Source organism: Clupea harengus, chromosome 23, assembly GCF_900700415.2.
Source record: "Clupea harengus chromosome 23, Ch_v2.0.2, whole genome shotgun sequence".
Lineage (NCBI taxonomy): Eukaryota > Metazoa > Chordata > Actinopteri > Clupeiformes > Clupeidae > Clupea > Clupea harengus.
In genome coordinates, this window is record NC_045174.1 from 4,786,062 (window position 1) to 4,814,039 (window position 27,978).

Sequence of the window (27,978 nt, forward strand, 5' to 3'; positions counted from 1 at the left end):
GTCACAGAGTGTACTCCCTGTGGGCCACATATTTGGCAGAGTGCTGCATCCTTCAGACGGGGGCGTGGTGCACGCTGATACACAAACCCAGCCAGATCCCTGGCCCCTCTAGTTCTGATCCAACACACTGTGGGTTTGAAACAGGATTCAGAGAAGCAGCAAATAAGCCACTGATGTGTGGTCACTGAGAATGTTGCTTTTGTCCAGTGAAATATGGCAGCAGAGAATCATGTTGAAACATCCCTTCATTTCAGCATAAATATTAGAAGTGGATTGAAGGTATAACACATGGAATGTTGAAGAATATAATGCCATTACTTCCCTGCTTGGCTTAGACAACCACACAGTTTTCTAATACCATCATACAATACGAAGGTACTTAGACGTAGGAGGGTAACTGCCTCACTAATCCATGTCAGCGAGTTATAAATCTGCGCTCAAAGCAACTGACATCGCAGTGTCATAGACAGAAGCCTATCTTTTATGAGCCTGTAGCTGCTTGTATTGTTTTTTTCTAATCCAGTTAGAGCTGGTGTACAAAAATGTAAACAGGATGTAGTTTAATTTTGATAAGGGGTGTAAAAGGAATACAATTACAGCATTCAATTTTGTATGGGTGTCCGGGCCCTGTGAAAAAGAAAACAAATATTTAATGATGAGCATTAGAGAGGAAAAGTTGAGCAAATTGTGGTTTGGATCTTCAGTAGGCTCCAGTGAAATAGAATAGAATACACAGGGTCGGGCAGCAGTGCCTGTATGATGATCATTTGGGTGTTGGATTAGGATAGTTGGAACTAGGCTAGACTGAATATGATAAGCAGATGCTAACTTTTTTAACTGTATTTTTGTCATTTTTATGTACTATATGTATTTTTTTTGTTTGTTTTGTTTGTCTAGAACTCCTAGAATGCAATTGATAGCTTAGTTAGCTAGGGTAGACGTCAATAAAGGTAAAAGAAACTGATATTTGAGCTCAACAGCCAATCAAATCGCACTCCTCACTTCCAGTCACATGTGTTGATTGGCGTTGATTGTTTATGAGTTGATCTGAGCCACTGGGTTTGTTCAACCTTTTACAGCCAGGACTGTGTACAAACACCAGAGGTTTTTTATTTTATTTCTCCAATACTGAGTGGACAGCTAGAGGAGCATGAGGAGCTATTCTTTGAATTTGAGAAAAAATTGTATGGGATTAGAATCACAGACTGAACCTTTAAATCACACAGGCTACTTGAGGAATGCTGGGTTTAGCTCTAAAATGATGTTAAGTAAGGTGCCAAACCTGAATACCTCACGAGTAAAAACACCCAGTAGACCAAGATGCAATGTTCAGTCCCGCCTCCCCCAAGTCACTCATTGACAGCTGTGGAATAAGAACTAAAACTAGAGACTATATACTGAAATAAAATAAGCCATGGGTTGTGATAGAGTTTAGAGAGCAATTGCCTAATATGAGCATTAGAGTAAGAAAATATGAAGCTCATGTCATGTCATGTTTGTAATGGTTTGCACAGAAATTTCATTTCTTCTTAAAGATAAAGGTAAAGGTAAAGATGTGCTGTTAGGTGCAGTTTAATATAACTGCATCTCCCATAATGCACAGGGTCTGTAGGCAGAGTATGTCCTGTATGAAGACATGATGGGTGATTCAATAAAGTTCACACAAACCCACGCCGACTTGTGTGTGTGACTTATTCAAAAAGCACTATACTGCATACTAAAAAAAAGGTTTCGGTAAGGTAGGCTATTTCAGTGGAGTGTCATCATATGCACCCCACTGGCCTTCTGAAGCTAGTGAACATGCTCAGATAAGTAAATGCTTTTCCACTGAGGTCAGCAGTACTGCTTAAACATTCCAATCAACTGCAATGAAGTTCTGAACTACATATGCCCTCAGTGCCGTCTAATAGAGATGTACAGAGACCTCATTATCTGTATCTGTATCTGTATCTGTATCTGTATCTGTATCTGTATCTGTTCAGTCAACAAAATGATCTGTCTCTATTGTGAGAAGGTGAATTCTCCCCCTCCTCACCGTGGCCAAAAAAACATGGTGCCCTTTAAGACTTTTGGACTCCACCCCATAATGTTTGGGGCTGGGCTCACCTGATGCCAATGTGGGAGTTAATTAAGCCAACGTGGCTGTGCCCTATTTAAGAGGTGCCTCATTTGCAAGAGGGAGGCAGGCTGAGAGACACACAACAGAGAGGCAGCGGAGAGGAATGATGAGAGGAATGATGAGAGGAATGATGAGAGGAATGATGAGAGGAATGATGAGAGGAATGATGAGAGGAATGATGAGAGGAATGATGAGAGGTATGATGAGAGGTAGTAGGGTAAAACACTTCCCTGTTTTTAGAAGGTGTATGTGTTTTCTGTCTAGATGTGTGGACAGCGTTGGCCCTGTTTTATGCCTGTTCCTTTGTGCTTGTTCTGTGTGCCTTGTTTCTGTGCCTTGTGATGTGTTAAGTTCATGTGTTTATTTTGGTGGCTAGCTATGTACTTAGCTTCGGACTTCGTGCCTGGGCCTAGTTTGGGGGCCTGGCTTGGGCCTTGAGCAGGTGCCGGTACTTGGGCCTAATCGGCCAAGCAGGTGACCAGGGTGCCACGCACTTGAGTTCCGGGCGGTACGGCCTGAATGGTTTTGTTTGTTTATTTTGAGGGCACTGTTGGGGTTAGTCCCTGTGTGTGTGTGTGTGTGTGTGTGTGTGTGTGTGTGTGTGTGTGTGTGTGTGTGTGTGTGTGTGTGTGTGTTTTTTTTTTTATATGAAAACCATCATCTCCTGCCCTGTTCTTCCGCACTGCACCACCCAGTCCAGTCGCCACATCCCCAAACAACGTGAGGTGACCGTCCGGTCCCTCATCTATATTCGGATAGAAGACCGGAACAAGGCAAGGTTTGTACCAGAAGTCAGGTTAAACTGGGCAAATGTTGTAGTTTCTAACCTAATATTGCAATGCAATTGCTGTACCTTCAAAGCATCACATTGATTTAATATTGACATATAATGAATTATGAAATGTATTTCCACATCTTCATACTGTACTGTTCATCTCACCAAGTTTTATGAACTGTCTTAACCCCACCACCACCCTTTAACTAGGGGACACTGGGCAATCAGAAACTGAAAAGAATGTTTTATAAATCAAAAGATTCTGTTCAGCTTTAGAAATAAAAACTATTTACAGTTAAGATGTATACAAAAATATGCTTCAATTTGACTAGGTTTTTTTAATGCAGGGTATTAACACATACAGCTAAACGCTACAGGTTTTAAGCCTCATTCTGATTGATAGGTTGCAGGGTTTTGAAAGAAATTCAACTGCCACACCAGGCTTTGGTCTCGCTAGCCCCCGTTCATGATGCCTCCTCCTACTCGATGAGAGTATTCCCCTGAGTGATAGCCGGTCAGCTCTCAGCCTGATGCCTGCTGTGCACTGAGTCGGCGGGGGCGTCTACTGAATGTAGCAGACACTTTTAAGTAAATTAAACGGCTAGAAATCCTATGTTGCAAACAGAATGGGCATTTTTATTTTGTGGCCATCCACAATGTTACGACTCAATCTGAGAACACAATGGCTGATGCACAGACATGTCAAACATGAAGCCGACTTTTTTTCCTGAAAAAATAACAAGCAGCTTAGAAGAAATATCTGTTTCCATCGCATTATTTGTGCTTTCGGGTACATCCCTACCTTCTAAGCATCTCAGGGCCCCAAGCAGTTTCTACATATCTGTATAGGTATATACATTTCAGCAAGCATCTTAGCCACCTCAATATATACTCAGATTTAATGCTAAGTCTTCACTGTATGTGGCCAGCCTGTGTTGTATGTTCTTGTCCGGGTCTCGTAAAAGGACATAAAACGTACTGTCTGTCTCTTCTCAGTCCTCTGTGATGTCATGGAGAAGGTCAGTTACTCCTGATGTCACAGACTTAGGAACACTGGCTGTTGGGCACAATTAGCCAACTGGTCCACTATGTAAAAAAACATATTGGAGAATAATAAGGTAATACATGAGATGGTACTGAAGTTTATATCCCTTATCCAAAACTCAAGCACTCTGTCAAAGGAGAGCATCTGATGTTCTTTTGGCCTCTGGGAGGAGAGGTTGCCTGGGAACTGAGGATGAACTCACCTTAGCCTGCCCCTGCCTACACAGCTAGCTGATCACAGTAAGGAGATTAAAGCCAAACAACTTGGGGCTCGAGCGGATAATATGAGACAGATACACAAGGTCAACGTCATGCCTGGGTCGATAACTCTTTAACAGACAACAGCACAGGACCATCCTCCTCTATCGGCTGTTGTTTTGCCTGGGCCACATGATAATAAAATACCAATTACCCATTTAATTCATCTGTTCTGAAGATAAACCCACAAACTTGAATAAAATCATGCATGAAAGGTGACAACTTCGGGAATCGAACCCATGACCTTCTTGCTGTGAGGCGGCAGTGCAAGCAGTGCAAGCAACTTCCGTAGATCATATCAAGAAAAGATAAAAGGAATAGAAAAATACAATAGTGTAAACTTTGGGACAAATTGTACATGACCTGAAATATCAATTGTGAGTGGGATTTTGAAGATTAGTAAATCCTTATGTAAAAAATGCATGTAATGGATAAGTAAATATAAATATTTGAGAAATAGTATGAGAATGACAAAAAACATTATATCAAAAGATATAAAAAATATTGTTGACTAGCATGGTGGCGAAGAGCCATTGGTAAACTCAAAAACCTGTCAGTACTTCTCCACATTTCACTCCTACACAGACAAGAAGGGATTTCAGATGCAGAGAAGTGTCTAGGGAGATTTAAGAATATGTTCCGTCCCAAAGGATGCTAAATAGAAGCACTGCACCAGACACAAGAGCCTCACACTAAATTCTCAGGCAAGGCCAACACTCCATCCATCATGACATGCAGAGAGCCTCTGCATATGGCCTCTCCAGTATTATTGGTCACTTGGGAATCTACAGGCAGAGCAAAAACTCTGTGGAAAGGGAAGGCTGGGGAAATTTTTCTGGTCCCGTTAACGCACTTTGTAATTCTGGTGCTGAAGAGACACATAAGTATGAGGGAAAAATTACAACATTAGTACCCTATCTCTTAGCACATGCTATATGAATGAGATATACTGTCACTTATAAGTGCTTGTTTGCACAGAATCATTTTCTAATGGTTACACAGGTTATTGCAAGTCTCAGTCTTGCCAGGTGTACCAAAAGAAGATGCATTATCAAATATCTATATTATCATTATCATGTATTCTATATCGTTGTTCTGCTGTATGACTGCTATTGATTATCTTGTGTTGAATTAATGTAAACAAGATAATGTCTGATGCATTAGGCTGGCCATTTGGAGAAAGGTTCAAGGATGTGACTGTCAAGTAAACTAGCAAGTCAGCGTGGATATCATCGCTTTCAAAAATTCTCATTGAAACCGAATAGTGGCCCAGCCCTTCGTGTTTCTAGGGTCTGTTTGCAATCATTGTCGAAACCTAAGGATGCATTCCTCCACTGTGGTGTATGCTTCTATCTCAGTGCTGTGTACTACTCTGCACACACACACACAAACATGTACAAATGAGCACAAAAGACCAAAAACACAGCCTCCAGCATGCTCTCCAAGGAGTCTCCAAACCGGCTCAGTTGCCCTCTATAACAGCAAAAACAATTTCTCTCTGGTTATGCAACATCCCTGAACTCAAGTTGAGGGATAATTCACAGAGCACACCTTGACAGTAGTAGGACAGTGCATTTACTTTTAAAGATTAGAAAAAGTACCGTTCATTCATCAGAAAGTTCTACTTTCTAATTTAGGTGTTAAAAAGAAATACTGCAAATAAGAGCTCAATATGTGAGGTGGTCATATGGAGTTTCTACAGCTCACATTCATTAGTTATTAATAATGCTGATGATGACATACGGTCTGTTAAACAGATTTGACATTAAGTGCCCACGTACCAGACGCCGGATCTCCCTCTCGCACTCTCTCTTGATGCGGTTGATCTCCTCCTGGTGGAGGTGGTAGACGCTGCGGATCTCAGCTGCCTTGGTCTTGTCGGCCTGCACGGCGGTGCTGAGCGCATCCTCCATCTGCCGCTTGGCCCCCTTCAGCTCCAGAATCTCCTGCTGCAGGCGGCCGCGCTCGCTCTCGAAGCCCCGGCGGGCCTCCTCGCGCACCTCCACCACCAGGGCCGAGCGCAGCTTGTCGGCGGGGCCATCGCGCAAGGCCGCCACCAGGCCCTGGAGCCGCTGGATCTCTCCGTCTTTGATCTTGATGACGCGCATCAGCTCCTGCTCGTGCTGGCGCAGTAGCGTCTCGCGCACGCTGTGCAGCTCCTTCAGCTTCTCCTCATGCAGCTTGGCCCGCAGCTCCGTCACCACCACCGTCGACTTGTTCTGCTCGTGCCGCACCTCCTGCGTCTTCTCGCGCTCCAGCTTACTCACCTACGGGAGACAATGAAGAGGGCATTATGTTGTGCCCATCTGCCCTTGACACTTAAAGTCAAAAGGCCTTTGTCTTTCACAAGTTCGCTTTCACTGGACACACATGATGCCGTTTTAACCCTTAGATGGACTGAATGAGCCCTACAGAGACACAATAGAGACACCATTTTGATGGTTACAGATTCAGTTAAAGTGGTACTGCAACACTTAAATGTGTTTTTTTTTTTTAGAGCTGTACACTAAATGACATGACTGCACTGTGATGAAACACATCAGTGTTAATATGGACATCTACTGGTTTAGCCCTGAACCTTGCAAGGTCAATGCTGATGTAGAGTCAACCGGTTGGTACATACAGTTAGCCTGGATGCCAGACGAACTTAGCCCCGCCCACAATTTTTTGGGTTGGGAAGTTCGGTCTGGCATTACTCCATTGAGGAGAAATTATCTGCGGCTCGATATCGGCCGTACCAATCAAATTGTTAAGGCGGGCTTTATACGATGATGGACAGATGATCAACAGTAACGTAACCAACCACGTCACCAACACACGAGTTGAATTCGTTTTCAACAAACATGGCTGCCGCTGGAGAGCTGAAATGTATAGATTCGAGTCCATTTAGACATTGACAGTGCATTCATTTTGAAAGAGGAACAGAGAAACGCGATTAAGGCATTTGTCAATCGAAAAGATGTTTTTGCCTTCCTTCCTACGGAATCCGGTAAAAGTGTAATGTATCAGCTGCCCCTGGTCACATACTACGTTGTTCTGATTGGTTGTAGGTAACCAATTGAGCGAAGAGGCATTTTTTCTCCTGGTTCGGTTGAAACACGCCCCATAATCACAGCCCAATGGAGCGATATCAGACTCATATTCTGACTAGAATTATGAGTATGACATCGTCAGGCTAACATATAGTATCTACATCATGAAATTGATATGCTAAAGCCCTCCAATCATTTTCATTTGCTGATCGTAACTCATCGGAACTCGTCCTTCACAGGAGGTTACACCCCTCCCTTTTGTGTTTGTACGTGTTGATTGGCTGGAATTGGTTATGGCTCGGTGTAAGGCAGAAGGGAACAGAATGGACACCCAGGTTTTCAGTCTGACCAATCAGCCTCCTGCCACCTCTGTATTCAACTCCAGTCGACCTATCAATGGCTTCGCTGGGCTAAAGGGTGTTGCTATTGGTTTGTGGCAGACGCATAGAATGGGTTTGAGGATAAAAGGTCTTGTAACATTTGGTCTCTTCTATTCTCTTCTCTTTGCTCTCTTGCTTTTACTCTTTTCTTCTCCTCTGGCTCTTCTCTTATCTGCAAGTGGCAATGGAAATGGAAATCAAAATGTATTTTTTTGTGAATAACATGTTTGTTTTTTATACTATACCGTATGCGGCTGTAGAATGTCAGACTGAGCTATTTATAGACAATTAGTGTGTCAGACCCCATCCTCCCTGGGTTTACTTGGGGTCACACTCACATTCTCTGTCCCAGTTTAACAGAGAGTGACACATAGTGCCTGCAGCACCCTCCAAACAGAGGCACTGGGGGTGGGGGGGTTGGGGGGGAGCACTTAACTGTTTGTTGCATCAGTACCAGAAACAAATGTGTGTATGCCTGTGTGTGAGTTTTTTGGGTGCATGGGCGGTGTGCTTGCGTGAGTGGGTGAGGGAGGGACTTAGACGCAGATCTAAAATGATCTCTGATATAAACCGTGTTCACTCCCTCTTTGGGGTCGGTGTTCCACTGCACTGCTCTACCGCAGTCTGCAGCCAGACACTCCAGCATGACTGTGCAGATTACTCAAGCCTGACACTCCGGCATGACTGTGCAGAATACTCAAGCCCAACTAGCACCAGCCAGGTACTGTGCCATGTGATGTTGTTTACGACTACAGACACAGTGGGTCCGCATGATAATCATGGAAGACTAGTGCAGACTGTTGGCAAAGGCCAACAGATGGTGACTATGCCTGAGATACGCAGCAGCACCTGAACCATAACTAACTAGACGTATGGATGATAAGTGGGTCAGGAGACTGGACAGCAATAATCATGAGGCGTGAATGAAAACAAACACACAGTGAGGAAAAAAGAGGGGTAGTCATATTCTTAGCCAAAGAAAGCGCTGTCTGGGCTGACTTATGGCCGTGGAGGGAGGCTTAGGTTGTCAGCGGAGAGAGCTGAGCCAGAGGCCAAAGGCTTCCCATGAGCCTCCTGTAGTGACCCATTCATCCGTTACATTAATTAAGGCCAGCAGCATACCACACACACACACACACACACACACACACACACACACACACACACACACACACACACACACACACATTCAGAGAAACCACACACACATGTCTGAGAGAATGAAATTACATTTGGGTGAAATGTGGGAACTCTGACAACTGCACAGTAAATCCTGCTCTGCATGTCATAAAGATGTCATACAACATTTAAAGACGTAATTAAATGTAATCCGATTTTTAAACAATTTGGGTTCAGACACTGGGAAAAAAATTCTATTTAAAAAAGAGTGATCTGCCCAATCTGCTCACAAGAAGTTTCATTTACAATTTTCATTTAAAAAGTATTAAATTAAAACCATGTGTAATAAATAAATATTATTATAGGAACTATTAAAGGTCTCTCAGGTTCACTACTGAGTCAACATAAGCAGAGGTAGTGGAGCCATGACAACAGAGCAGGAAGCAGGGTGTGTATCCCCTTCTGAAGTGATTATGGCCACACTGAATCCGTAGTCTGCTCATTCTTTGTTGTTGAGGTTATATTGGTCTCTGTCTGTAACTATTATAAAACTATTAAAGACCCCCTCCAGTGAAAATGTAAGTTTTTAAACTTGCTAACATGTCCATATTGTGTTTTGAATGATACACAATATCACAAGTGAAATAAGCAGTCAACGCCATGGCTGAGTATTTTCACCTTGGAACTGCAGTGTACCAATGACTCAGTCTCAAAAACACAGAATCAGACAGCCTGGGTTTCATGGCACATACCTAAAGAACCAATCTCATCAACTTGTGGCGTGGGATCTTAAATATCATTAGCATAAGGCTACCTTAAAATGAGAGCCATCAGAGCAGAGGTCAGGTGTGAATAATTTGCATATTCATATCTCATGAATATTAAATGAGGCAAACGTGTAGAGTTACATCAAAGTAATTTTAAAGCCATGAAGTAGGAATGTGTAATTTTGAGAAACAGAGATGAGTTTTGAAGGGGTTTAGTCAGTGCCTGGAGGTGAACGTTAACCAGAGCTGAGTTAACCTTACTGAATGCAGCTCATACCTTCTAAAATATGGGGAAATTATGCAATAAAATGTATTATATTCATAGTTAATAAGCAACAGACATATGCCCCAATCCAAACAGTAGCCTTGTAGAGGATGGCACAGAGTTAATTAACACCAGCCACACTGTCGTGTGAGTATTGTCCATTCAGGCTGAACAACAGGGAGTGGCACGTGGAGACACCGTGTGCTGGGAGTCCACAGTAGCCTGTATGCCACAAAAGCTCCTTTCACACTCATCCCTTCGCAGCGTGCAAGATGAACATCTGTGCAGACCCAGCATGCACCAGGCCGTCCCCCCTCCCAGGCCCCGGCCTCGGCCCTGCAGCTCAGGCCAGAACTGTGCTTCATTTATCACAGCAGAGCCACAATTAACACATGCAGCCTCACATTCATCTCACCTCCAACCAGGTAATCCCTGCAGGTGTGTGTGTGTGTGTGGGGGGGGGGGGGATGTTGTCTGTAGAATGGTTCTGTACCTCCTGCCATCTTGATATAAAGGCAGAAAGAGTCGCTAAGATATATATTTAGATATTCCCCTAAAAGGGTTATTTTTTGACAGTTGGGCCTGTCAGTGGGTGAAAGCCGAGGTGTTATTCATTCAAATACATACAGCACTTTCTCTTCTGTGTTTCTCTTTTTTGTCTCCTCCGCTTGGGCGAGCACACAGTGGCGTGAATCCCCAAACTTGCCACTGCACCCCTGGCTCCTGCAGATGAAAGGAGGAGACGCTGGTTCGCCTCAGTCTGCCATAAATGGTGATGGGCTCTTTAGAATGGGAGCTAAAGTGACTGGCGCATGGGTCAGTCAATTATAATTAAAATCTCCAATTGAATGCAGAATGTGCATTAGCAGAGAGCGCCATTATTCCAGATCATTTCACCTTCACCATCAAAGATGGAGTCACCTTGCCACACATAGCTGAGGGCTAGACCTCCATAACAACATGGGGAAATTCATAAATCCTTGGCTGTGAGGAGACTGTGAAAAAATTCATGCACTCATGAAGACAATTAAAAAAATATGAAGCAGTCGTAGCTGGAGAGCTCCATAAAAGAGCAGGTATTAGGAGTTATTTTGCACAGACATGGGGAGATTATCTCTCACTCACTGAAATGGTGTTCAGCATCAGCACGGCCTGATTGGCTCTCTGCTATTGATCTGGGTCAGGTGCTGTGGGCTGCAGAGAGCCACTGTGGGAGTGAACTCAGAAAGAGGCCAGAGCACCGGCTCATCCAACCGCCTGGCCTGACAACCCACTCTCACTAAACCACACGCATATATTCACACACCACACTCTCTTACCCTTACTTTTTGTCTTTCAAACACGCACTCACGCACACGCGCACACGCACACGCACACGCACACGCACACACACACACAGAGACACACACACACACACACACACACACACGCACGCACGCACACGCACACGCACACGCACACGCACACACACAGAGACACACACACACACACACACACACACACATTTGTACTACTACTGATATTGTTGTCTCCCAGGGTAATTGTTTAGTGTATGAAGAATGAACATGAGATTGTTCTTGCTCCTGCAAATGTTACACATATTCAGTGGATATTATATTACCATGTAAGGAATAGATATTTGTTGTTTGTGTATGTGTTTTCAAGAACACCCTTGACGTAGATATTTCAGGTATTCACATTCCTGGCTGTAACTGCTATTTGAAGCCTTCCTAGAAGTCAGAGTTCCTGGATAACATGCCAGAGCAATGTCAGGACCTGTGTTGTCAGACAGCTCTCTGTACTGTCCCTGCCAATCAGACCAGGACTGACAGCTCATTGGAGCATATCCTGCTTAGCTCTTCAGCCCCTGAGGACTCCCTTGGGAGACCCCTTGCACAGTCCCTCATGGAGATGTGGCAGTAATATGACCAGCCATATGATTAACCCTATCTAGTACCTCCCTATCAGAAGGTGTGCCTGGCACTGAACCAGGCCATGACATGGGAATTACCCTGACAGAAACATCTTTATGCAATCCACTTTGAGTTAACAAGCTGCTACAAATCTAGTCATTCAATGAACGTCTGTGACAACTGAATGGAGTAAATCACGGGGTAGCCTTTTAATGAGACAACCCTATGTAACAAAGACTGGCAGGGCTGGTTAATGGGGGTGTTCTTTTACTAAATGAGCAACATCAACAATTAACCCACTGTAACCTGCTGTTCCTGCCCCCTCAGCCCATTAACGACCTTTCTGACACAAAGCTCATTCAAAAAAATGCATTCACTCTCAATATACTAAGTTAACAATAAATACCTCACCATTCTGAATCATTGGGGTAAACAGACTTGATTGACTTTCATCGAATTAGATTTAGTATCTTATCTGGTTTTATCTAAACAAGGCAGTCCATGACACTTCATGGGTTCAATCTCTGGTGAGTTCCGTGAATATCATTGAAACATAATGACTAAAGATCTCATGGACTGGCACCTTACTGTCTTAACATAATCAAGTGGAACAAGTGGACCTGTGTGTAGAGCTGCCGTTGTTTTGTTGTGATAGCTCACAGCTCTGGCTCACCTTGCTCTTCTCTTGCTGGAGCTCGATCTGGATGTCGGTGAGTTTGGCCCTCAGCTCCTCGTTGGCCGCCTGCAGAGCCCCCAGGGCGTCGGGCCGCTCCCCCTTGTTCCGGCCCCCCGGCCCCTTCTTGGACATGGTGAGGCGAGGCGGGAATCCAGCAGCAATGCCCTCTTCCCCCAACCACCTCCCCGCGAGGACCTGCGCCGCTTCACAAGTCTCAGGATTCTCGGCCTCTCGGATCCTCAGCTACATTTTCTCGCCCACCTGGAGCCAAAGAGGCAGAGAGAGAGAGGGACAAAGTCAAAGAGGGGACAGGGGCCATTTCATCAACAAAAAACAACTTGATGTCTATTAGTCTTAGTGAAAATCCTCTACACAGGCTGAGAGAGAGAGAGAGGCAAGAGAGAGGAGAGAGAGGCAAGAGAGAGGAGAGAGAGCCCTGAGCTCCACTGACCCGCAGTGACACTGTTCTCCTGCAGCGCTGAGCTAAGCAGACACGGCACCGCACTGTTACACATGTGAGATGCTGAACACATCTTCTTTTGATGTGGACTGTACTGCATCACTTGAGTCCAGACCACAGTCAGTCATCTTAACAAGGCCTCGATACAAGCCTCGCACACCTCAGTGATCGCCCATCAGAATCCCTTCAGGGGAACAACAGCACAGATAACTACGCCTCCAGCATTGTTTGACTGGAAGAACATTTGATGAAGCTGGTTTTTCAATTCAGTCTGGGCTGCTTTCTCCGCTCTGCCACGGCATCATTTAATTGCTGTGTGAGACTGTGCTGCTTAAAGGCAAATGAAACAGGCATTTTCTGTTTCAGGAGAGAGGGCGAAAATAAGTACCATGAGACACATTTGTTAGCTACATCGCTCGAACACAAAAGCGCCCTGTCTGAATATGAACCAAGCAAAGCCAGACACCACCAAACAAGCCCACGTTGTCTTCCAAAGAGATACATCAACTTAATGTTTCAAAACAGTGGCAATATAGAGCCTACCATTGATAATAACAGGATGGGACTAGTACTATGACAGACAGGAGGTGAACAATGTTGTTATTAAAGAAACCATCTTTTCACAACTACAGGTATAGACCAGAAGGAAGGTGGATTGACAAACACAGATATAATCAACTTCCCATCTTTAAACGTATTAATTCCTCTGAGAACATTCAGTTTACAGTCGTTAGTTGGGGATTTCTCAACTCAGAATCTGTGGCAGAATCTGAGCAACCAAACATATCTCACCCAAATTCACTTGATCAATCATTCATCATTCACACAGAGAGGCTGACAGGCAAGGCAGACAGACAGACCAACAGCCAGACAGAGAAACAGATAGGAAGGGGATGAGGGAAAGCAAATATAGTTAAAAACCGAGATGCAAAGAAACTGCATGTGGAGTGAATGAGAGTGTGATGGAGAGAGAGATAGAGAGGCAGAAAAGGGTTACAGAATACGTTGGCGTGAGTTGACTTAATGTAGTTTTATTCACTATGTTGTTCATTCTTGAAAGTCCAGCCGGTGACTGTTTGATAAACTATGCATGACCGTCTGACATTTTATAAGCCAATCCATTGCAGTACACGTGCTTTAATTGATCATTTTGCCTGGGCATAATTTGCATGGCACATATGTGACTCCATCTATCAAAACAGAACAAGAACTCCCTGCTGTTCAATAGCTCGAGGTTCAAATCATAATTGATTGAAATGGCTGCACACAGTCACTGAAGATTAGATGTGAACACATAGAAAGCGACACAAAATAAAGACCCCCCTAAAAAAAGGATAAGGATGTTCCTGAGGCACAGTATGTTATGTAATAACAGCACACCTTCATAGAGAGATTGCTCTTTCACCTTTGAAGGGTGTGGCAAGTCCCAATCTATTCCTTCCAACCCACTGGCCAGTGCTTGCCAGTACGGCTGTAATTTGGTTCCCATAACGGATGTGACCCCTCTCTTTCAGACCCTGACCCCTGACAATGCAGGGATAAAAGCACAGGATGTGCGCTGCATGTTAACAACACCGAACAAACAGCACGCCTCCCCTGCCAACAGGACCCCACATCCCAATGCCAGAGGATGACACAGAACACAGCGTTACTTCAGTTCCATTTATCAACCTTTTTACTATGTCTAATGTGCGTCAATATAATAATGCTTTGGCCCTGAAGAAATAAAGATAGGCTATATTTTGCATTGTACTGCTCTTTGTACTGCTCTTTTTATGCATTTTAGAAGGTTTGATTCTCTGTGCCTATGCCAAATTTTACGGATATGAAAATTTCATACATAGTAAGTTATATAGCTAACACAAAAAGCTATAGTAAAAGTAACATTCAGTATTTCAAAAAGGGATCAGCTATTCATGAGTGTTTGAAGTCCTAAAAAAGCCACATATGATCATTCATTATTTATGACTCACAAGAATAAGAACATTGTAAACTTGACAGACAAACAAGTCACAAATCTTCTGCTGGGGGCAAGCCTTTAAAGATGGCCTTCCTACTGCGCCCCACAAAACATGAGGAGGAAATCCTTATGGCAGTTCAGAGGCAGTTAAAACAGCATTCATCTCAAAAGCATATCTCCAGTGATTTCCCTCTGACATCTTTCCATCTACTTCACTCATCCAGCAATGGAAGTTAATACTGCATCTGACAAACCAGTAAATACATACTGCATCCGAGGCAGGCACAGACAGATATCATTGCCTCCGGCATAAAGTGTTTACCGAGTCTATCAGCAACCGGCAGGACGTCATTCTTCAAAAGACTAGATCTGTTAGCCAGCTTCTGATAGTGCCACACATGACAAATCTCCCGCTCGCCCCCCTTGCTTTCTCACCCACTGTATGCCGTTCCCAACTCCATTCAAAGTCAAAGCAAGAGACAGGATTTTAAAACATCTCACTACCCACAGTTGGCCCATTATCTCTGCTGGTCATATGTGAAAGACGCTCGTTAGAGTAACCACCTCCTGAAAATGAAGTCACAAAAGATTCCTAATGACATGAAGTCTAGATCTATCTGGCCTAATTTAATTCCTGACAAAACATGAACAATATGCTTAACAACTGGCATGTTAGGTGCATTTATTTTTAAGCTGCTTAATCAACACAAGATGATACATTACAACAGATATGTAATTGGCGGAAAAAATAAAACAAACTTAAATAACATAAATATATTATATACACAAATGAGTATCTGGCTATGTAGAGTAGAATGTGTAATGGCCATGAGTCAGGCCAGACTGCTGTTGGGAGATCAGGAGTCGTCCCTGCCCTGTCATCTTCCTGCTGGTTTGTGCTGTGTTCTGTCTTCTTCAATGCTAATCGGGTCTGCCACTTTGCACTGACCGAGCGGACACATCTCCCCTGAGCTCCAGTGGATGGGAGGTCAGCTATAATGGGGGACCAGGTTGTTATACATACTTCTATGAGCACATGACCCAGGGCTGAAAAGAGCTTGGCCATCGTTTCTGTGAGATGAAACACTTATTTCTTTGTGAGAATTGAGTGGAATGCTGCAGGTTGTAAGGCTGACAGAGGCAGAGGCTCAGGAGACTGAGAAGTGAGATATGATCGAATTCCCATGCTACGCCTGCTCGTGAGGCTCTCCTGTGGAGATACATCACCTCACCTAAGGCTACATTGCCTCAGGTCATCCTGTCTCAACTTCCTCTATCAGTGCATCTCCTGAAAGAAATGGTGGAGAGATCCTACAGTGATCAGCACATTTGCTTGGTTCTGTCTTCTTCAATGCTACAGTGGTAGAGGAGGTACAGGAGGTACAGGAGGTAGAGGAGTCGTTTAGGAATCGGAAGGTTGCTAGTTCGATTCCCAACTCTTCCTTACCAAGTGTGTAAGTGTCCTTGAGCAAGACACTGAACCCCTAACTGCTCCTAATGTATAAATGCAGTTTCCTTCTAGTCGCTTTGGATAAAAGCGTCTGCTAAATGACTAAATGTAATGCTTGGTACATTTTATGGACTATTTGGATTTGATTTGGGGCTTTTGTGAAAATAAATTCTTAGCTAGCCCCAACACAACATTCCGTTTAGAGCACCTCCACAGGCCATAGGGTAGTAGAGCAATATCTAATGTAATTACCCCAAACATGCTGCACACATTATTATTAAAGGAGAGGTCTGTTCTTCAAATTAGAATATTAGAACTGAATTTGTAGACATAAAGATTTTTAAAAGCTTACTACTACTCAACAACATGCTTAAAAATAAGCACTCGCTGAGGTAATCTTGAAACGAATGAGATTTTGTGAAATTTACATAATGACAACATCTTTAAAGTGAAGCTTAAACTTCCCCACTGATGTGAAACTATGCATTGGAGGAAATTGCTCCATGTCATGTGCTCTAGAGTCTATGACATGCCATCTTCCTTATCAGTGATCCCTCTCCAGAACCATGTATTTAAGAACACATATATTTGACTAGCAATTAATCAGTATTTATTCACCATAGCAGATCACTCATACAACACTATAATGAAAGCAAGTGCACTGACCATGGGAAACTCCATGGGACCATGGAATCCCAAAATGGCCACGTGCTTGCATATTGTAAGCCCAGCCATCAATATTACCTCAACCAAAACCTTACAACAGAATGGATTTTAATCTGTTCCAGAAGACTCTGCCTCTAGGTAAGACCTCCTAAAGACTCAACTCAACATCATCCAATAAGGTGAATGTTTTTGCCAAAATAGTTTTTCGGAAGTTGACAAGGTCCTGTGTTGAACCATATTTTTTCTGGAGACCCCTGATGAACCTTCAGCAAAATCTGATCTAGTCATAAATATTTTTCAGGAACTAGATACAATAAGAGAAGGGGAACCTAATTATATTGGCAATGCAGATGTATGCTTTCAAAGCATTGTGAGCAAAGTTCAATGCAATCATGTGTTGTACCCATGCAAGCCTGATTAGAGTGACAGTGTTCAGAAGACTTCACTTGAAACATTACTTGGAAGTACACACAGCATGAAACCACATTATTACACCTACCAGTAACAGTGGTGTAACAGCTTAAACAGATTTTTTTGTTTTTTGTTATATTGGCTTGCTGCAATGTACACTCAATGTACAATCAATATCTTTAATCAACAGCAACACAGACAGCGCTAGGTTATTACACAAGTATTGTCAACTTGTGCAGCCTAAGCAATCTGTCAGATATAGACATAATCCTGCTTAGATGCACAGACATGCAGACACACACACACACACACACACACACACACACACACACACACACACACACACACACACATACCGACAGCAACGAAAGCTAGCCTAGTGAAAGCTATGGTAGCATGCATTTCATATTTTGAGCATGGCAGTTTCACTGAGTGATCGAGAACCATACATACAGAGAGAGAGAGAGAGAGAGCGAGAGAGTGTGTGAGGGAGAGAAGGGAGAGAGAGAGAGAGAGAGAGAGAACGGGAGAGAGACCAACCTTAAAAGCATGATCCTAGATGCTGAGGGGAATGCTGACTGCTGGCTCTAGCCGGGGAGTTGCTCCAGGGATGGGGGGAGAACCATTTTCTGTGAGCTGTGGCACATGCTCTGAAACGAGAAGGGAAGTGTTCTCATGCCTGCTCCACAGACTGCAGCTTCCCCACACGCCGCTCTCATCACTCACATCGCACAGGCGGCAGGACAAAATAACGACAGAGAGGGAGAGAGAGAGAGGGGGGGATGAGGAGGAGGAGGAAGAGGATGAACACAGCAAGCTGCTTGCAAACCTGGTCTGAAATCCTTAGCAAAATTAAGAGGACTAGGGTAGTGGTTCATCAAAAATAGAAAAAAACACAAACCGACAAACAAGTACACATAGACACACACACAGAAGATGTTAAAGCCAGAGTGAAATGTGGGGATAGAGTGGGCAGGTTCTCTGGAGCATTTTAAAACGATGCAGCGAGCAGGATTGTGCGCTTACCGTGAACACACCCCCCTCCCTGCAGAAGTGAAGAATCAAGCCGGCTAGGGAGAGCAAGAGCGAGAGCGAGAGAGAGGAAGGAGCAGGAGGAGGAGGAGGTGGGGAGTGTGTCGTGGCACGCACACATTTACACAGCATTAACACATATGCATTCATACACACACACACACATACACACACGCAAGCACACCGTGAGAGCTGGCTAAGGGGGATAGGATGGGAGGTGAGATGAACTGATGACATGAATCTTCATCAGTGTGTGTGTGTGTGTGTGTGTGTGTGTGTCAAGGGTGGAGGGGTGGTACAGTCCACTGCCAGCCTCCGCCAGCCGGCGCTAGGCCACTGCGGAGTCTCTGCAGCGCAGCAGTGCCAACACATGGAATCACGTCATCATCACCAGGGGATCCACCCTTCTTCAGTACCATAGCCACACACACACACACACACACTCACACACTCACACACAACTCACGCACACACACACACACACACACACACACACACACACACTCACACTCACACACTCACAGACACATACAAACACTGAGATGCACTCCGATGCACAGCCATGCACTGTACATGCAATAAAAGATCTGCTACACATAGCAGGCTAGCACAGGTTTTGAAACACCCCAGAGCATTCGCAAAGTGCACAATGCAGTATTTTCATGATGTCATCCATTTATGGGTGTGGCCAGAAACTACGTGGACCAGGGATACCAAATGTCCTCAGAACCAGGATGTTGCCTTTGCATCACCATGTGAAAACTCTCCTTTTTTCCTGAGGAGGGCGATAATGAGTCATTTTTACATAGACTAAAGCATATAGGAAGAAGGATCTAAAATAGCAGTAACCAGATCAATAGAGTATAAGTTCACCCCCAGCTCTGAACCTAACTTCACCCACTGCATAATTTAAAAAAAATGCTAAAAAGTGGGTAATGGGGGGGGGGGGGGGGGGGGGGGGGGGGGGGGATGGAGCTGAGGAGACGGTGTATAAATTCCTGTGATGAGTCATGAGTCTTGATTAGCAAATGAAATGGAGATACACTCACAGGCAGGGGCTAGACGTGGATATGTACCACATGGTCATCAGCATCGCCCCTTATGAGGTTCACCATGATTTTAAGCAGTAGATGGCATGTTTTCAGGTTGCCAGTCAACAGAAGAATGCAGATGATGGGTTCGACGGGGACATGGAAAGAAAGGAAAGGAAGGGGAGAGGTTTATTCTGAAATCTCTGGCTGACTGGTATTTTTGAATCTACAATGAATATAACAAATCATTGACGAAAAAACTCCTTTAACTGGACATATTGTTTCATCCTAGTATCATCCCAAATCACTTCCTTCAAAGTGTCATGTCATGACAATTCCAATGAACATTAGTAATCCTCAGGAAACTACTGTGGTGATTTAGCACAGAAGGAGGTGTTGAGAGGCAAGATCTCAGTCTTTTAAAAAACTCCTGCGCCCCATAAACAGCACGACTCCAGGAGAATGTTGTTAATTAGCTTAACACATACACATTCGCACCAGAACGAAAGTACAGAATGCTGGTCTTGCTTTACACTGACGTAGACATTGACGGTGGACAGATAACTAGACTAGAGCTAGACTAACAAAATGACAGGACTTAAATCAGCATAACACACAGATGAAATGATAACAGTCACACACACTAATACAAAACACAAAAGGGAGGCATGAACCACATTATTTCAGAACAGAACAATAAAAACTAAACATAACAAACAAAATCTCAAGCTCGCACAGCATGCTGGGAACTTCGCTGCCCCAACACATCACAGAGCCCCGACCAAACAACCCACGTACCCAACTCCTAGTCTCCAGCCTGAGCTTGCAGTGGCTTTCTCCACCTGGTGCCAGCCTTCCCCCCGTCACGATCATCAGCTGAGTGTTGGATGGTGACCGTGCTGCTAAAAAAATGGACCAGTGGTGCCTGGGAGGATGCCAGGCTGCACCACGGAAATGGTAGGCACTATGTCTTCCAGGACCCGGCAGGGTTGACCGTTGATCTGGCAATTCAGATACTGTCATTTGGTGTGACCCAGGCGGCCAACCAGCATGCATCTGCCTGGGAGGGGCTGGAGAATGGAGTGGCAGTCCCCTCACTGCACCACTCTTCTGTTGTTTCCCCTGGTTGGGTGGCTCTGGCTTTTGGTGCTGGAGTGGGGCAATTGCAGGCTGTGTGACCAGGCTCGTCACACCAGTAGCAGCAGTCGGTCGGCCAGGGTGGATGTCATCTGGATGGTGGAGGTCTTCGCTGAGGCTGGCGTACTGGAGGCTGAACTTGGCAGACCACTTCTGTCTCCTCTTCGTAGTTGGTCACCCTGACACTGTGGTCAGAGAGCAGGAGCCTTCTGCTGGAAAGGGCGTGTGGAGAGCACCACTTCAGCCCGATCAGCCTCACGGAGAGCCTGGCTGAGGGATTGGGGCATGGCGAAGCGAACGTCCTGACGCAGCTGATCTGGCGTGAGCCCCTGCAGGAAGGCATAGAGGGCCAGGTTGTCTTGGGCAGCTGAACTGCGGGTAGCCATGTTGAGCGTAGAGCTGCACATCTGACTAGGCTCTACCCTGCTTGGTGGTGGTGACTGGCTAGTTGCTCCCTGCCCTGATCAGTAAAGAGTGACTGCCAAAACTGCCTCTCCAGTCTCACCTGCAATGCCTTCTCCTCCAGCACCAGGGACAGGTGAGAGGCCATTTCTTCGTGGCTCCAGCCGCTGTGCCAAGCCGCTAGCTGGACTTGGTTGTACTTGGGCAGCTTGTGGTGGTGGTTTGTTGGCAGCAGTGGCAGCGATGGCGGCAATCTGTAGCAGGCATCAGGTTGACGTTGGTAGCGGCACCTTTGATCACTGGAGGACGGCGAGGACAGCGAGGACGTGGCGTGCTGGAGCCATCAGGCTGGGCCGGGAAACCTCAGTTTCTGGCAAACTCTGTCTTCTGCTGTGCCAGGCCTTCCAAGCAGCAATGAGAACTGCTCAATGGCCCGCTCCAATTCCTGGATCTCTCTCTCCATGCTTCAGCATAAATGTTTAACCCCACATGTGATGATTTAGCACAGAAGGAGGCATAGAGAGGCAAGATCTCAGTCTTTTAAAGCATCTTCTGTGCCCCATACATCACACAACTCCAGGAAAATGCTGCTTAATAGCTCAACACATTCACACACCAGAGCAGGAGAATGAAAGGCAGGTATTTTATTTACATTGATAAAGACACTAATAATGGACAGAAAAACGCTAGACTAACATAATTAACTACTACAGGAATTAAATCACCATAACATACAGATGAAATGATAACAGTCATCAGGCTAACAGACACAAAAAGGAGGCATGAAGCACATTATTTCAGAACAATACACTACAAACTAAACACAACAAAGTATTTTGCTTGCACGGCATGCTGGGAGCTTCGCTACCCCAGCACGTCAGACTACTAATGTATTAAATTAAAAGTAATTGCTAATGGACATGTACAGATACTTTCACAATACTTCTGGCTAACTGCTCAGTGGTTGTTTTACCACATAGTCGAATGTACATGTGCAGCAGACACATTGAGCCAAGGCCTAAATTGGTTATATTGTTTACACAAGTCCACAGATATTATTTACAATGAGGTTTGTAAATATGCCAAGAAACACGAACCTTTGTCAATAAAGTATGTGTTAAATACTGGAAATCTTCATACATAGACTGTACATAGAAGTGGATATTCTCAGAGCTGCCACATCTGATGATTGACAAAAAATTGGGAAATGCCAAATCCCTATCAAGTTTATGGATAAATATGGAAATATCTTATAATTATAGATAAATGTTACATTCACATTATTATTTTAATTTTTTGTTATCATATACATTAAACCAAATATGATAGTGTCCTACTTCTTCCGATCTGGCACACAGCTTCTGCATGACAGCGCCTTACTTGGACCAGTCATATCAAACGTTTCTATAGGACAGCAGCTTGGTACGTCATTATTTATGAGCCAGATATTTTTATAGGCTAGTCAGCCACAGCAAACATAACGTTCTACTTGGGTCATGTGAAAGCCATGTTTTATGCGTGATTAAAGACACGATTTATTTTACATCGAAACATAAGCTAGATTTAGCTAGGATAGACAAAATTCGGCACGTGTTTATGTTTAATGGTCGCAGGAGAAGAGACAGAATTACTGGCTTCAAACATTCGATTCTGAACTAAACCAGCTGGTTTGAGGAACAGGGAACATTTTGTTACCAAAAATATGACAGAGAAACAAAATATCACAGATGAAAATTTACAAGGTAAGTGAAAGGTTGTCCCGAACTACCTTCTCTTGAAAATGTAAACATGGGTCCTCATGGATATTGGTGATTACTTTTCCTGCGTAAGACAAGAGTAATCAGTGTTGAACCTCACGTATGGCAACTTTTCAAACATTTCATTATGCGATGTCTTGTGTTAGGCTACGTGGTAAAAAAGCATTTAAAACTGTCGTCTTTGTTTAGCAAGTTGGCACACGTGATTGTCTGCTTTGGCTGTGTTACTTAGTGAAACGTGTCACCCATCGAAGGGATATTCGCGTTCACCACGTATAATTTTTGATAATATGTTTTATTAACATGATACGTTAAGAGAAACATGTACAATAATAGTAGCCTACGGTTTGTCAATAAATAACCACAGATAGTTACGCCAGTAACTGGCATAGGCTCATGCTGACGCTAAAAATATCTTCTTTGTTTGGTGCGGCACTTGCCCTGTTGTTGTGTTCGTCCAACAGAGTATTGCTCAATGCAGTTAGGACAAGGTATTACAAAAACAGTCACTTTCTCTGCAAGTGCTATGTTCCCATGACGTATGCAGTGGGAGGGGGCTGCAGTCCTCCTCTGACGATTGGATGTTCGCTGTGAGGGTTAAAGCCAGACAGAGAGAGAGAGAGAAAAAATCCTGGTGTTGTGGTAGATGCAGGGAGCTGGCTTGATGCTATTTATAGAGCGCCACAGTCATGCATTTCAGAAGGACTCCTTCATTTATGCTGTTATAGGCCACACATTATGACATACCAAATGGTGATATTGACACATTCTCCCTGTCCCATATTTAAGGCTCCTGGGTGGAGCTTCACTTCAATAATGGCGGCAGTTCAACCCCAGCCCGGAGTGGAGGGGAAGAGCAGGTTCCTGGCCCTGCTGCCAGCGGGGACATGGAGAAAATGCTGTTGGAGGCCCAGCACGAGTCAGGCAGAAGCAGCTCCAGGGGCAGCCTACCCTGTGACAGGTGCCTGCCTTTATCTTTCTGATCATTGTCTCAACAAATAATAGCACAGTTTAGGTGTGGTCTGTGGTTCACTTTTATGAAGACCACCACTTTTTGTGCCAGGCATCTTTTATACTTACTCATAAACGTATGCCTTGCTAATGTTTACATTTTACTTTCTCAGTCCTCCAAGGTCACAGACACCTTTGCACTTGCGTAGGGGGTCCGATGTGACCAGTTCTGGAGGCAAAAACAGCTCACAGGTTTGTTTCTGTCATCTTCATACAGCACCGCAATTTTACCCTTGTGGATTTTAACCATTTTGTAAATGAGTTGAGTGTCAGTGTCAACAAATAAGGAATATGTGTCTAAAAGCACTGATAGTTTTTTCATCTTTGGAAGTGTTGAACAATATGAGTTGTCTAATGTAGTCTTGCAAAAATGAAAAAGTAGCAGGAATCTTCAAATTTAGGGATAGAGACCTCTGACAGAGTAAAAGTTGCATCCACATCCAGAAAAATTATAAATATCTTGACAATTGCTGTGTCTTTTCTGCTGGTAGAAGAGCAGCATTTTGGATTTGTCCTTTAACAAGCTGCCCCTTAATCCACAGCAGTGGTTTCAACTAGTGACCTCTAATTTAAATGTCATCCACTGTGGCCTTTTTTTTCCTTTAAAAAAGCTTTTGGGTTTTAAATGTAGCAGGTGTATGTGTTATGTAGTCTGACCAGCACGCCAAATTATTGTCCTCTTTCATGGAGACACATTTTATTTCAGTCTGAGGAGGACTTCCTTGAAAGACGGCGAGAGGTGGAGAACCTGATGAAGAAAAATGCGGACTGGATCTGGGACTGGTCAAGTCGACCAGAAAACACTCCACCCAAGTTAGTACAGTGACCTGTAGTTTAAGACCGTGGTATTAGTGAAAGTAGGGAGAATATTTTAATCAAAATCTTAATAAAAAATTAATGAAAAAGGTCTAGTGTAATGGATGTGATTTCGTAACTAAGTTTTTGAGTTTCGTAACAAACCATGGGGATTTTTCTTTTTTGCTTCTGCTTTTATCATTTTCAACATCCTATAAAGACAACTTTTGTTTACCTCAGGGAATTCTATCTGAAGCACCCAAAGCGGTCTTCTGCCCTCAGCATAAGGAACACCAGCATGATGAAGAAAGGGGGCATATTCTCTGCAGAATTCCTTAAGGTGTTTCTGCCCTCCCTGCTGGTCTCACACATTCTTGCTGTGGGCTTGGGGTGAGTTGAGATGCTAGCAGTTGATGTTGTGCTGTTGCTGCAGTGGTCTCTGTGTGTCATGATAGAGTTGAGATGGCCATTAACATCAGAACACTTGTCCTGAAAAAGTCAAGGATTTCACATAAGGTTTTTATTATTACAAGTAATTGATCTGTGTGGACTGATCTCTATGTAGATATTAGGCATTAGACACAGGAAAGATTCTCAGACCATAGGAAAATCCTGGGCCTCTGAAACTCCCAAGAGGTTGTATCTGGTAATCTTGCTTGTCTGATATGTGCGTCATATTCAAACATTCATTGTAGTATCAAGATTAAAGAGGAGATTATGGCCTCTATTTTTAAAAAGGTCTGGGGTCTGGCCTCTGCTGTGCTTCATGATGGGCTGAATTCCAAAATTGATCCCATGTCAGCATTACTGAGATGCTGCATGCAATCAGTCCCTAGTTAGCATGCTATTTCTGCCTCCCTCCCGGATACAACTTTATGTACTTGCTGGAGTGCACACACGAATGCTGTGAGTGCGTTAAATAACCTTAGTGCCAGAAGTGTGGACTCGAGTCAGAATCAAGTCGCGATTTTGAAGACAGACCCGACTCGACAAAATAACAAAATAACTTGCAACTCGACACCATTGTTCCCTCGCAATACTTTTGCATTCCCTTGCATTAAGTTTTATGTTTCCACGCAATATCCTACGTTTTGCATTACCTCACAATCCTTTCGTGATTCCCACTACTCTTAGTCTATTTGCGACTTGCCATTAAATATGTAGATATAGCTTTACTGCTAAATGATAAGCATGGCTATGTAATCAGCAAAAGTAAACTTAGACTAATACCTACAATGAGAGGGCTCACTAGAAAAAAAACATTACAGTGATCTTCAGGATGCAAAAGGGGTCAAGTTGGGAAATTTCTTTTTGATGGTGAGAATTTTTTTTTGAGCTACCTTTGCTTTCCCTCGCAATACTTTTGCATTCCCTCTTCTTGCGAATCCCTTTCTATTTTTTTTAACTAAAGTAACAGCCTACAACCAAACAATATAATTATAAAAGCAACGGTAGTGACGAGAGATTATTTACTTTGAATCATTTATTGGTCAACAGCAGCAAGATGTGTTTTTCAGGCAAGCAGAACTGCCCCAGGGAAGTTAACTACTTACCCTGTCCTCATGTTGCTAGCATGGCATTACCGTCGTATTACATTAAACCCCCAGAGTAACATGACTTGGTGGGTGACGTTTCTGATAGATTACACCCACTGATTACCACACACACTTACACTCACCCCCTCAGTTGCTTTATTAGCATGGCTTTTAGGATACAGTGCTACCAGGTCAGTCCCTATTTGTGTTAATTTAGTACACTAACTCAACTGTTACCCTGCAGGCAAAAATGCAAGCACATTAAATGAGTGGAGGGGTGCACAATGACTTGTTAAGGAATTGAAACATAACCACTTGGACCTTATTTTGGACTTTGTAATCCCTGACTTGTGACTTGCTTGGGACTTCTCTGTCTTGACTTGGTACTTGATTCAGGACTTCATCATTAGTACATTGAGACTTACTTGTTACTTGCCAAACAATGACTTTGTCCCACCTGTGCTTAGCGCCCTTAGATGTATTTTTTCTGCATTGGCAGATAGCTCCTCTGGTCTAAGCCTGTAACCTTGTCAGTACCTAGTTTATTGTTCCGGAGCCCGAAGACCTTGAGAGGGAAAAATGACTGCCTCCTCAGTGATTTGTTTATTGTGGTTTCCTTTCAGTCTCTCTCTTTTTCCCCTCTCTTAAGGGTGTATATTGGAAGACGGTTCACTACCTCTACAAGCACCTTCTAAAGCAGGAACGTATCCATTGCTGCTCCCCTCCCTGCTCGCTCGCTTAATCGCCGCTGCCACCACCACCGCTCCACTCCTCAGCACCGATTAATGCTTTTGTAGTTGCAGATAGGGTCATGTGACTGGTCCCCCCCCCCCCGGCGGACTGCCGGGGCTGCCTGTGTGTCTCTCCCTCGCTCACCTCCCCTGTGAATTGGGTTGGCTTTCCCCCATGGTTCCCAGGATTGCTTTAAAGAAATCTCCCAGGATTCCAGTAGCACAAAATGGCATTCTTTTGAAGATCTCGGGGAGAACATTTCAGGATGCAGTGCAGATTGTAGAGCGTAGACAAGCATTAGGCTGTGCTTTAATCATACCACATTGTCTTGTTCTTAGACACAAAGATAGGTATCAAACATAGCTTAACTTTAGTCAAGTTAACTTTAAAAGTGTCATCAAATGCTGACATATATATATATATATATATATTTATAAGGGAACAGAATGTTGGACTTGTTGAAGGATCTGAAAATCCCAGTGATGGTGGAAGTGTTGTTAACATGATTGGGTATAGAATGTGTTGATGCAAAAAGGTACCGGTAAAATGCCTTGAGAATAGTAAAATATCAAAAACAAATTGGTAGATAGAATTCCAACATTCTCAAAACCATCACTAAATCGTATCACCGCTTGAGAGAAGAGGCATGATGTTTAATGATTTAAAGATGGTTGTATTTATAGGGATCTGCTCAGGGCTTTATGGTGGTTTGGTCACCTTACAGATTGCATTTAGTCATCTACTGTTCAATTGTGATATTTATCTCTTGGTCACATGTGAATCAAATCGGTTAATGGGGTTGATTTTTTCTTGTTTGGCTGGTGAATGGTTCCACAAATTCAGATTGATTATTTGGGAAACACCCTTTGCTAAGTGTTCCAATTAAAAACTGGTTTGTATTTAAAGCGATGAATAGTTATGCCATTTGAGATTTTAAAATCTACCAAAAATGTGTTTTCATGTAGCAATGAAGCCTTTTTTTGTTTGCCTTATTGTCATTCACTACCATTTCTTTACAATCTGTGATAAATAGGCATCAGACTGAAGAATATACAGGTATTAATGACTGTTAAATGTACAAGGGAATCCAAAGGGAACTTGCCTTGAGGACTGCTGTTTTCTGTGCATGTTTTGTCGTGATGCTGCTTGTGACTTATCACAGAATTTCACTATGGTTTTGTATTGAACGCTAAATGTGTGAAGTACATATGAATAAATTCACTTGGTCAATCAACCACCTTACATTTTTTA

General features: G+C 43.7%; 2 protein-coding genes across 27 annotated transcripts in view; one reads left to right on the forward strand and one right to left on the reverse strand.

Annotated features, from left to right (window-relative positions):
• Positions 1 to 18,382, reverse strand: part of jakmip3 (Janus kinase and microtubule interacting protein 3) — a 43,019-nt gene extending 24,637 nt beyond the window's left edge. For 15 of the 26 annotated variants that reach the window (XM_042703398.1, XM_042703397.1, XM_042703396.1 and 12 more), the window contains exons 1-3: positions 17,836 to 18,097; positions 12,346 to 12,609; positions 5,978 to 6,463 (exon numbers count right to left, since the gene is read on the reverse strand). In XM_042703398.1, the coding sequence (XP_042559332.1) occupies positions 5,978 to 6,463; positions 12,346 to 12,480 (621 nt within the window). In that variant the 5' untranslated portion in view covers positions 12,481 to 12,609; positions 17,836 to 18,097. Of the gene's footprint in view, positions 1 to 5,977; positions 6,464 to 12,345; positions 12,610 to 17,835; positions 18,099 to 18,124; positions 18,284 to 18,321 lie in introns of those variants that run through there. The other 11 variants (XM_042703401.1, XM_042703395.1, XM_042703400.1 and 8 more) reach the window with 4 other exon arrangements.
• Positions 18,383 to 22,318: 3,936 nt separating this feature from the next.
• bnip3 (BCL2 interacting protein 3) lies at positions 22,319 to 27,961 on the forward strand. Its single transcript, XM_012831060.3, has 6 exons — positions 22,319 to 22,639; positions 23,444 to 23,615; positions 23,779 to 23,857; positions 24,372 to 24,478; positions 24,701 to 24,850; positions 26,645 to 27,961. The coding sequence occupies exons 1-6, from the start codon at positions 22,600 to 22,602 to the stop codon at positions 26,688 to 26,690; spliced, it is 594 nt and encodes a 197-aa protein (XP_012686514.1). The 5' UTR covers positions 22,319 to 22,599; the 3' UTR covers positions 26,691 to 27,961.
• The last annotated feature ends 17 nt before the right edge of the window (positions 27,962 to 27,978 follow it).